General features: G+C 44.0%; 1 protein-coding gene across 1 annotated transcript; it reads left to right on the forward strand.

The window, feature by feature from the left end:
- Window positions 1–602: 602 nt before the first annotated feature.
- Window positions 603–10,674, forward strand: Prokr1 (prokineticin receptor 1). Its single transcript, XM_013022490.1, has 2 exons — window positions 603–1,087; window positions 9,978–10,674. The coding sequence occupies exons 1-2, from the start codon at window positions 603–605 to the stop codon at window positions 10,672–10,674; spliced, it is 1,182 nt and encodes a 393-aa protein (XP_012877944.1).
- The last annotated feature ends 205 nt before the right edge of the window (window positions 10,675–10,879 follow it).

Consider the following 10,879-nt stretch of genomic DNA (forward strand, 5'->3'; position numbering starts at 1 on the left):
GAGCTGATGAGTTGTCTGAAACCCAACCCCCACCCTGTCTTCATTGGTATTGAATCATTTCTCTGGAGCCACAGGAAGGAGTGAATGTTAAGATCAGGCTGTCAGGATAGTGCTCAGTGTTTGGATCAGGTCACTTCTGGTCTCTTCAGCCTCTCCACAGTCCCAACTTTGGCCCTTGAGGAAAAGTGCAGCACGACTGAGTCTGCAGTGGAATGGAATTGAGCCAATGGTCTCTCCAGCCATACAGCCTTCCCAGAGTGAGTGAATCGATGTGGTTTTTCACTCATTTGTTTTCGCTCACTGGTTCCTTTACTTCCACTCCACCACTGGCTGTTCACTTTGAGCAGGTAGCTAATGGGGCTGCTTAGGTTGCAGGATGATTTTTAAACTCAGCTAGGTTCTCTGCACCATGTTGCAACTCTCTGTGTGTCTTTCAAAGGTTTAGCATGGAGCTCGGACACTGAAGCCCTGGAAAGAAAGCTGACAAGGACATTAACTTAAATTTAAGAGTGGGCTAAGTGTCATCGGACTGGAGAGACCAGCCTTGTAGACATCACTCTAAAGGATCCCCGGCAGTGTTGCTCACAGCCCCAACTGGCCAAATGGAGATCACAGTGGGTGCCACCGCTGAGAATGCCACCAACATATCCTCCAGTTTCCTTTCTGAGATCGACTCCTATGGAGTCCAAGCTGCTTCCTTCCCCTTCAACTTCAGCTATGGTGACTACGATATGCCTATGGATGAAGATGAAGATGTCACCAATTCTCGAACTTTCTTTGCTGCCAAGATCGTCATTGGCATGGCCCTAGTGGGCATCATGCTGGTCTGTGGTATCGGCAACTTCATCTTCATTGCTGCCCTGGCTCGCTACAAGAAGCTTCGCAATCTTACCAACCTGCTCATCGCCAACCTGGCCATCTCTGACTTCCTGGTGGCCATTGTCTGCTGCCCCTTCGAGATGGACTATTATGTGGTACGCCAGCTCTCCTGGGAGCATGGCCATGTCCTGTGTGCCTCTGTCAATTACTTGCGCACCGTGTCTCTCTACGTCTCCACCAATGCCCTGCTGGCCATTGCCATCGACAGGTGAGTGTATGAGTAGTACAAAGGTGGCTGAGCAGAAGGAGCATCCAGAGAGTTCCTTGAGTTTCTTTCCCATCAGTTGTGCACTGATGGGAAGTGCCTATAATCCCTCAGATGCATGAGGTCCTTAAATGTTCACCCACTGGCTGAACAGCGTGAGGAGTTCTTCCCCAGTTTTGGTCAGAAAGGAGGTAGAAGAGCCCCCTAGAGCTGGGTTTTGAAAGACTTTTGCTCACCCTCCTGTGTACATGCTATTAGGTTTAGAGGAGACAGGGAAGAGGAGGTGCTGAGCAAGTTTAAGTTCTGTTCCTGGCAGCTATTTCTGTGTCAACTTGAAAATCTTGTTCTTTGTTTCTTTTTTTTCCTTCCTAGGGCTTGAACTCAGGGCCTTGCACCCTTGATTGACTTTTTTTTTTCTCAAGGCTGGTACTGGACAGATTGAGCCAAACCTCCACTTCTGGCTTTGTCCTGGTTCCTTGAAGATAAGAATCTCACAGACTTTTCACCCTGGCTGGTTTGAACAAGGAACTTCAGATCTCAGACTCTTGAGTAGCTAGGATTACAGTGTGAGCCATTAGCACCTGGCATTCAACTTAAAAATCTTAAGGGAACCTAACATAAAATGGTAACTCTTCTGTGGGTCACCTTAATAACAACAATAAAAAACATCTTAAGGGAAGTTTCTATTTCATTAGACTTCCTTTACTGACATCTCCTCTCTAACTCACTTTTAAGATTAAGAGTTGTTTTGAAAAAAAGATTTAAAGAGATTAAGATTGAGTTATTTTGAAAAAAAAAGGATTTAAAAAGGAACATTTGCTCACTTACTTTTCCTTGTTGCTGTGGTTGCACTAATTTCTATCTTTATATCCATGTACACAAGACAGTACAAGCTACCTGTTGCTAGTGATGGTAAATAATATCATCAAGAGCATCATCAGCAAATTTTTCTTTTAAAAATATATTATATTGTTATTGTAAAGGTGATGTACAGGGGGTTAAGTTGCTTAAGTCAGGTAAGGAAGACATTAATTTTTGAATCCCTTCCCTTGCTCTTTCATAGTTTTTCCCTCCTGTCTCTACTCACAAATTGTATAGATGATTTTCCACATAGGGAAACTCTTTCTGATACTCTTTTCATTTGATAAAGACTTGCACAAATGGGGAGCTCTTTGTTCTGGGGGAGAGTCTTTGCAAGCTTCTCTGCCTGCTTCTGACTCTCAGTACAAAGCACTTTGTTATGGTCCATGGACAGGTACTCTGAGGGCCAAGTCAGGCTTCAGTGTGCTTGGATCTGAATGCACCCAGAGCCAGGAGCACACTTGCTCTTCCTGTTCCACAGCCTCAGGGCTCTGCCCTGTTCAACTTGGACATCAATTCAAGCCATCCCCAGGGTAGGGTTTCAGGGAAGAACTTGGCTCACAAGAGCATGGGAAAGGGCTTCTAAGGAAAAAGCCATGAAGAGACTTATTTTTAAGAGTGTGTCAATCATTCATTAATTATTATAATTATTATTGATCTTTAAGTAGTTGACACGAAGGGCTTTAAAACCACAGCGGGGTGGAGCTTCTGCCGGCTTTCCCCAAGAAGTCAGCAGCTGAAATGGCCCTTGATCTGTCAGCCATAGCAGGTGCTTCAAGCCATCCTGATGGAGGGCTACTTCTTGGTCTAGGTCCTCCACAGGAGTCACAGAGCCCATGACAATTGTCCATTTAGGCAAGAACTCTGCAGGAGCAGGAGGCGTATTTGCTTCCAGAGGGAAGACCTGCTCAGAGCTGGCCATCAGGAGCTTCAGGTGATTCCTCTTTGACCTTTTCAGAAATTCAAAGTGACTACATTTGTTTCTGAGCACTTGGACATATCAAAGCCATAGGGTCATTTTCTGTGTTTCTTGCTAGCAAGACTTATTTGACCAAGAGGTGCTCTGGGCTACTAGGGGCAGGGTAGACAGTGTCTGCTGCAGAGAGTGGCCCCTGCTCTCTGGGGCAGATCCATTTTACTGCATAATGGCCCACTTATCAATAGAAGTAACAACTCTAGGAGGACTTCCAGGAAAAAAGGAAGCCAGGATAAACTGAGAAGCACAGGGGTGTTTCTAACATATACAAGATAGTACTAATCTACTGAACTTGTTTAAACCCATATCCTGCTTTCGCACCAAAGTCAGCTAGTCCTCTTTCCCCCCAAAATAAAGACTGCACACATTCTTTTACTGAGTGAATTTACATAATGCAAGCTGGATACAGTAACAAAGATGACTTAGGGAGCAGGCTCTGCACTGTGAGGGCTGCTGTTTTTCAAGTGGGTTTCTGAGGGGAAGCGTGCATCCAGACTGTACTGCATGAAGGATTGGCTGCTCCTGGCTTTGCCTGATTGTCTGGCTGCCCCAATGCATGGAGTGTTGTTAAAATATGTCTTTGTGATCTTTGCTCCAAATGATTTTAATTTTAATGTGGTGCTATTAGCTAGTTTTAAGTTTGAGGTCCAGGAACCATTGATTTTTGTCTCGTCTTCTGTGTTTGATTTTTTTAAAATTTCCATTTGTGTGTGTGTGTGTGTGTGTGTGTGTGTGTGTGTGGTGGGGGGGAGGGGTGTACTGTGGTTTGTACTCAGCCTCTGGCTTGCTAGAGCCATGCCTTTAACCCATTTATTCAGTAGTTAATTTTTTCCCTTTGTTTTGTTTTGTTTTGATGCCAATCCTGGGGCTTGAACTCAAGGCCTGAGCTCTAAGGTTTTTTTGTTTTTTGTTGTTTTTTTTTTTGCTCAAGGCTAGCAAAGGCAACCTCTTAAGACACAGCTCTACTTCTGGCTTTTTGGAGATTACTTGGAGATGAGTCTCACAGACTTTTAACCAAGTCAAATCTAAAAATCATTGATAAAAATTTGAATACTAGCTAGATGCTATGGATCTTACTTGTAATCTTTCCTACTTGAGAGCCTGAGAATAAGAGGATCTCAGTTCAAGACTAGCCCAGACAGAAAAGTTCAAGAGACTCCATTCTTAACCCATATCTGGGGACAATGGTGGGTAACTGTCATCCTAAGCTATGTGGAGGCTAGACTGAAATTGGGGAGTTCCTGGTTCCAGGCCAGCTTGGGCAAAAAGTCTGAGAAATTCTATCTCCTAGGAAGGAAGAAGCAGGTGCCTGTGGCTCAGCCTAGCTAATCAGGTGGCTGAAATCTGAGGTCTGAGGTTCAAAGCCAGCTCAAGCAAGAAATTCTGTGAGACTTTTATCTCCAATTAACCACCAAAAAGTCAGAAGTGCATCTGTGGCTCAACTAATAGAGCACTAACCTTGAGCAAAAGCTCAGGGACAGTGTCTGGACCCTGAGTTCAAGCCCCAGCATCAGTACACCAAAAGCTCTTTTACTTTTGTCTAATAAAACTTCTTAAGGGAACTATGTTAGAATTATTTTGCTGTACCATCTATTTGCTGTAGGGCATTATATTTGTTTTATTTTGACCTTTTTCATTCAAGTGTCCTCATCTATAAAATGAGAATAAAAAGAAAACCTAATAATTTGGATTGCTTTGAAGATTATGTAGAATAATATCTATAATAGCTTAGAACAATGTTTAAAACAACAGAGTGAGCACTGCGCAGAGTGGCTATTATATAGTTCTTCAGTTAACCCTTAAAAGACCAAGAACAACAACAAAACCGGTACACTAATGATCACTAGGACTATTGTTTTTATGATGTGCATTAGACAAAATGGTAATACAAGGTTATTAAGAAACACAGCTCTCAAGATATAACAGAACCGCTTGGATTTCTCTGAGCCTGCTGTCAGTTCTTTGTTCTTCTAAACCTCGAAGTTAGAGAAGCTCTATCCTCCTGGCCTCTCTTTCCTCTTTCTTCTCCCTAGTCAAACTCAGCCCTGTCCTACCAAGTTTATTTAGCTGGACTGTCAGAGTCTCTTTGTGGTCTTCTCTCCTTGTCTCTCTGGGCTCTGCCCAGCTGTCCGTAAACCTTTGCTTATGCATGCATACATTCTTTCAAATCCCATGTTTTTATAATGTGATTGGTTCATGGCAGGGACTTAGCCACTGATAGTGGATCAGATATAAGAAGCTACGAGCCCTCAAGGAGATTATTTCCAAAAGATGGGGGAGAGATAATTTTCAGACAAAGCAAGAAGGTTATTTTAGAGGTGAGAAAAATTCTGGACAAAAACAATCACATCCATAGGAAAATCAAGGATGACTGAGCATGAGACCCACTCTAGGTGAAGTGTCTCTGAAGAGAAGACATTTGGACCAACCTCTGAATGGGGGAGTAGGAGTCATGAATATGGAGAGAAAGCATCCCAGACAAAGGGAATTAGACGTGCAGAGGCCCCGAGGCAGGAACAGACTGGATGAATTCTAGGAACACAGAGAGAAGGCCCCCGTGGCTTAAAAGAATTAAGAAAGATGGCAGTCAAATTAACCTGTCTTGAACATGTCGGTTCTCCCTTGATTAAATGACCAATTATAACTCCATTTTCTTGAAAGTACAGCCTAACGCCCTTCCCTTAACTTCCAATCTTGTAGTTTCTAACATTAGACTTTAAGTTTCATGCTGTATGAAAGTAATTTTGTCAGAGTTGGAGATGTGGCTCCGTTGGTAGAGCACCAGCCAGTGAGCAAAAGCATTTGGTACCAAGTTCAAGTCTCAGTCTTGGTATTAAAAAAAAAAAAAGTACTTATGTTTTCCAAAAACGGTTGCAGTCTTTTTGAGAGCTTCTGGCGTGTTTTTTTTTTTTTCAGTCCATTGTAGGGGTTGAGCTCAAGGCCTGGGTGCTGTCCCTGAGCTCTTTTGCTCAAGGCTAGTACTCTACCAAAAGTGGTAGAGCCACAGTGCTACTTCTGGTTTTGAGTACTTAATTGGAGATAAGAGTCTCACGGGGAACTCATGGCTTTGAACCATGATCCTCAGATCTCAGCATCCTGAGTAGTTAGGATTATAGGCATGAGACCCCAGAGCCCAGCCTCAACATGGTCTTTTTATATTTCTTTTCTTTTTTTTTTGTGGCTCATCACCAGCTAACTTGTTTTCATTTTATCATTATTGTTTTTTATTATCAAAGTGATGTACAAAGGCATTACAGTTACATAAGTAAGATAATAAGTACATTTCTTGTCAAACTTGTTAGGCTTTCCCTCATTTTCCTCCTACTTTCCCTTCCCTTAGTCTTTGCCAAGTTGTACAGCTCATTTCCAACATATTGTCTTATGAATGTTGCTGTTGCATTGGTTCCCCCCTTGTCCTTTGTCTCACCATTCTACGAGGATCTTGATGAGGATAAAATTTTATTGAAATCCTATTAGGTAACCAGAATTCATGGACAGTCAAATGTATGAAGGAAGGAAAACAGGCTCACTGCCATCTGAAAACTTAAATCCAGAGCCAGGGAGAGGGGAAGAAGTAGCATTAGAGTGATAGCCAGTGACTAAGGAAAGGGTAAATTGTGGAGAGCATGTAGAGAAGGTTGAGCTTATAGTGTACTGGAGCTATCAGAGGAGACCTCATGGAAGAGGTGGACTCTTAATGTGGCCTTCAACAAATGATGATCACCAAAGGAGAGAAAAGGCGTGCAAGAGGATAGAAGAGTGTTTGCGAAGTGTTAGAGGCGGGGATGTCTGAGCCAAGTGTGAGGAGACCTGGGGATCTGTGTGTCCAGGGACAAGAAGTGTAGGCAAGTAGAAATCAGAAAGGATAGGGCCATGTTCTGAAGGATCTCAACATTCAGCAGAGGGACAGCCCAATGGTAGAAAGGAGCAGAGAACTCTGTCTGCCAGGTCTGGAGCGTCTCTCTGATATGGAGACAGCCTGCACTGACCTTGAGAGGTATCTATTCCTCATATCCCCCCAGAGATCCCAAAGGGCATGATCACCTAGCCAGCATGTTCGTCTGCTGGGAGGCCCTCCTCTGCTTGATGAGGCCACCTTAGGCCTGAGCAGCCTCACCCAGCCTAAGGCAGCACAGATACTCCTGGGGAGGTCATCAGTCGGATCTGCCTGCCCCAATAAGCAAGAACATATTTGCCGTCCATCCTAGAACCAGTCCAGTATCAGCTGCATCTGTCTTGACCATGAGTAGACCTGGGGTTGGGTCCTGGGGATTGAGAAGGCCAAATGAACCAATCAAGCACCCAGCCCACTGTCAGCACACCAATTAAGGCCTGGACATTTCTGGGCTCAGCAGCAGAACCGGTGGCTTTGGATGGGTCTGGACCTAAGTCACTAAAGTCATTTGTGCATTCGGGAACAGAGGTGTGTAGAAAAGTAGCTGCTCACTACAGACTACTTCATTGTGCATCAGTAGGTTGAAATCAATTGTGATAAAGAAAAGAGGAGAGGGCTTCTAGGATGCCAGGAAGGGGAAAAGGGTTGGGCTAGTTCTTAATGGAAAGAGAGGAAGTAAATGGTATAAAGGAAAAGTCACTAGCTGGTAGCAAGTTGTGGATCTGAGTCAGAGTTCTGAGCACTACCTAGCCATGTAGCTTTAGACGGATTATTGTATTTCTCAAACCTCAGTTTACTTATCCATTAAATTGGCCTCTTGCTCAATTATTGGTTACTTAATAAAATGTAAGGTTTAAAACCCTCTGTGAATTCTAAACTTCTTTGCAAACATAAACAAGTATTACTAAAGCTAGAGTTCTGGATTATGGATCCTAGCCTAGCAAAAGGTGATAGTAATTGATGGATCATATTCTGCAGCTTTTTATTGATGGATGTATCAGGAAGGCCTGTGGCACTGCTTAAGGTATTAACCTTGGAGATGGAGTTGGGGTGATGTCAGAGAGAGCAGGGATTATATAACACTGAAGATTAGTTTTGATACAAAGAATTGGATTCAGTAAAACAGAAAGCAATAAACTTGCAAATGAGATATTTTCCAATTACAGGCAAAAGAACATTGTTGGCATGCTAAATAGCACATTTGATGATACTGATAGCTTCCTGGATATTAACAGGTGATTTTATGTATATGCAGTAGTTCAGTGGAACCTCCCAGTACCCAGGTAAAGTGTACATTTATAGATGAGTAAGTTTAGTCATCAGGGCTAGCATAAATGACTTCAATTCACAGCAAGTGCGAATTCACAGACTCAATGCTTGGTCTTCAGAATCTTGGATGGATTCTCTTCTACATACTCACTGACAGACATTCTGAGTTGATGCGTCATGGAAACCCTAGGGCATTATCTACTCCTTGGAAAAGGAGTAGAAGTAGTACAGAGAAAATCCCTGTAATGAGCAAATATGAAGGGGAAAGTTTTCTTTGACATAGAAACCAGAAGAACACTGGGTAGATAGAGAGCAAGTGAGCTGAGTTAAGGGTCTGAAGGTTTGGACTCTAATTTTTGCTCTGAACTCACCAGCAAAAGGTCTGTACTCTGATTTTCAAAGTGAGGCGAGCACGTTTGAGGCCCTCACATCATCAGGAGCTCCAGGATCTTTATGAAGCCCCCTTAGCTATGCACTGGCAAAAGGATTGGCCACAGAGTGCAGATACTCCTGTTCCATTTTCAGCACCATGCAGCTGCCTGGAGTAGCTAGGAGGTGAACTGGTGGTCAGGAAGGCAGCCAGCTAGGGGTCTAGAGGGTGGACTCAACTCTCTTAGCTTCATCCAACGTTTTCTGAGAGCTAGAGGAAATAAAGCAGGAATCTCACTCATCAGTGAGTCCCCCAAATGCACTCAGTGAGTTGGCTGCTTGTTTTGTGGAGCAGAAATTCAACCCCAAAACAAAAATAAACAAATAAAATCCCCCAACCACCCCGCCCCAAAGAAAACAAGAATGATTCCTTCCTTAGATCAAAATCCCAAATAGTATGACTTTGCAGGGGTTAGTTTCAAAGGAAACAGAACTGGTTTGGCCTTCCTTCAAGCCTGTCATATTTATACTCAGTTCTACCTGGGATAAACTGTGAACACATGAGAATCTGTTGTTCTGCAGTATTGATAAATCATTCTCTCCCTCTTCCCTTCCCATCTTTCTTTTCTAACCTCTACTCCTCTGCCAGATGCCCAGTCTTCCAGGAAACCCGTGCTCTCAACAGAAGTGTGTGTGCTCCCTGGGAAGGGCGCTGCCATACCGCACAGATGACTCACGGAGCCCGGAAAGTGTTCTCTCTTTCCTGGGCCACTGTGGTAACTGCAGTGTGGGTTCTTATGGAAAGAAGAGAAGCAGTATCTTTTACTGCCTGATGCTTTGTGGTCAAAAACAGAAAGCATATTCATATGTATTGTATTGATTTTCACTTCAACCCTGGGCAGTAGGGTTCAATGTGTTCTATCAATGACCGGGCACTGTACAACTTTTAGAAAGTCTCAAAGCCTCTGTCCTTCTGAAAATGATCAATGATAACCTGCTTTTCTTCTACCTGTACAGATAGAGTACTATTTTTTTAAAAATGCAGAATTCAGACAAAATGTTGCCCAATAGTTCAGTTGGAAAGGACTTGTTCTACCAACAACCCCTGGGTATTTTCAGCCCTACTTATCTCAAAACTTGTACTTAGGACAAATGACTTGAGAACGGGAAGAACCTGGAAATAGTTCCTGGATAGACCCCAATGTAAGATCCTGTAACTACATCGAATAATACACATACTGTTAACAAGAACTAATATATATCAGGTTTAAAACATTGTCAAGAACAGTGCATGCAATATCACAGGGAATCTTTAAAAACAACTCACAGCTTTGGCAGACAAGAAAGCTGAGGTGAACTAAAACTTGTCTGAGGTTGCACAGCTAGTTAGAGCTGGGGTTTCCCTTCATGGCTGCCTGTCCGAAGCTCCCCATTCAATTGCTTCTCAGAATGCTGCAAAGATGAAATTGGCATTCAGGACCCAGTCTCCTCTTGGTCTGACTCCATTAGTGTTTTCATTCCAGGTACCTGGCCATTGTCCACCCGCTGAGACCACGGATGAAATGCCAGACAGCCACAGGCCTGATTGCCTTGGTATGGACGGTATCCATTCTTATAGCCATTCCATCCGCCTACTTCACCACCGAGACAGTCCTCATCATTGTCAAGAGCCAGGAGAAGATCTTCTGCGGCCAGATCTGGCCAGTGGACCAGCAGCTCTATTATAAGTCCTACTTCCTCTTCATCTTTGGCATTGAGTTTGTGGGTCCCGTGCTCACCATGACCCTGTGCTATGCCAGGATCTCCCGGGAACTCTGGTTCAAGACTGTGCCGGGCTTCCAGACCGAGCAGATCCGCAAGCGCCTGCGCTGCCGCCGGAAGACGGTCCTGGTGCTCATGTGCATCCTCACGGCCTACGTGCTGTGCTGGGCGCCCTTCTACGGCTTCACCATCGTGCGTGACTTCTTCCCCACTGTGTTCGTGAAGGAGAAGCACTATCTCACCGCCTTCTACGTGGTCGAGTGCATCGCCATGAGCAACAGCATGATCAACACCCTGTGCTTCGTGACCGTCAAGAACAACACCATCAAATATTTCAAGAAGATCATGCTGCTCCACTGGAAGGCATCTCACAATGGCAGCAAGTCCAGCGTTGACCTTGATCTCAAAACCACAGGGGTACCCGCCACCGAAGAGGTGGACTGTATCAGACTGAAATAACACACGGACTTTGTAAAGATTCAACACAAGACGAGGCTTTGGGAACACTGATCTCTGTGGTGGTATCTGAACAACAACCACGAGTTTTGATTTTCAATACCATTTGTGGATCACCATGTTAAGCCCCTGTGTTCAATGAGCTTGGGATTTCTAAGACCTGATGGGATTTGACGTTGTGTCTAGTGGGGTGCTCTTCACGGAGTGT

Source organism: Dipodomys ordii, unplaced genomic scaffold (assembly GCF_000151885.1).
Source record: "Dipodomys ordii isolate 6190 unplaced genomic scaffold, Dord_2.0 Scaffold63, whole genome shotgun sequence".
Taxonomy (NCBI): domain Eukaryota; kingdom Metazoa; phylum Chordata; class Mammalia; order Rodentia; family Heteromyidae; genus Dipodomys; species Dipodomys ordii.

Coding starts and splice junctions, on each gene's coding strand:
- Prokr1 (XM_013022490.1), top strand. CDS start 603: ATGGAGATCACAGTGGGTGCCACCGCTGAGAATGCCACCAACATATCC. Junction 1,088..9,977: donor CTGGCCATTGCCATCGACAG/GTGAGTGTATGA, acceptor TTTTCATTCCAG/GTACCTGGCCATTGTCCACC.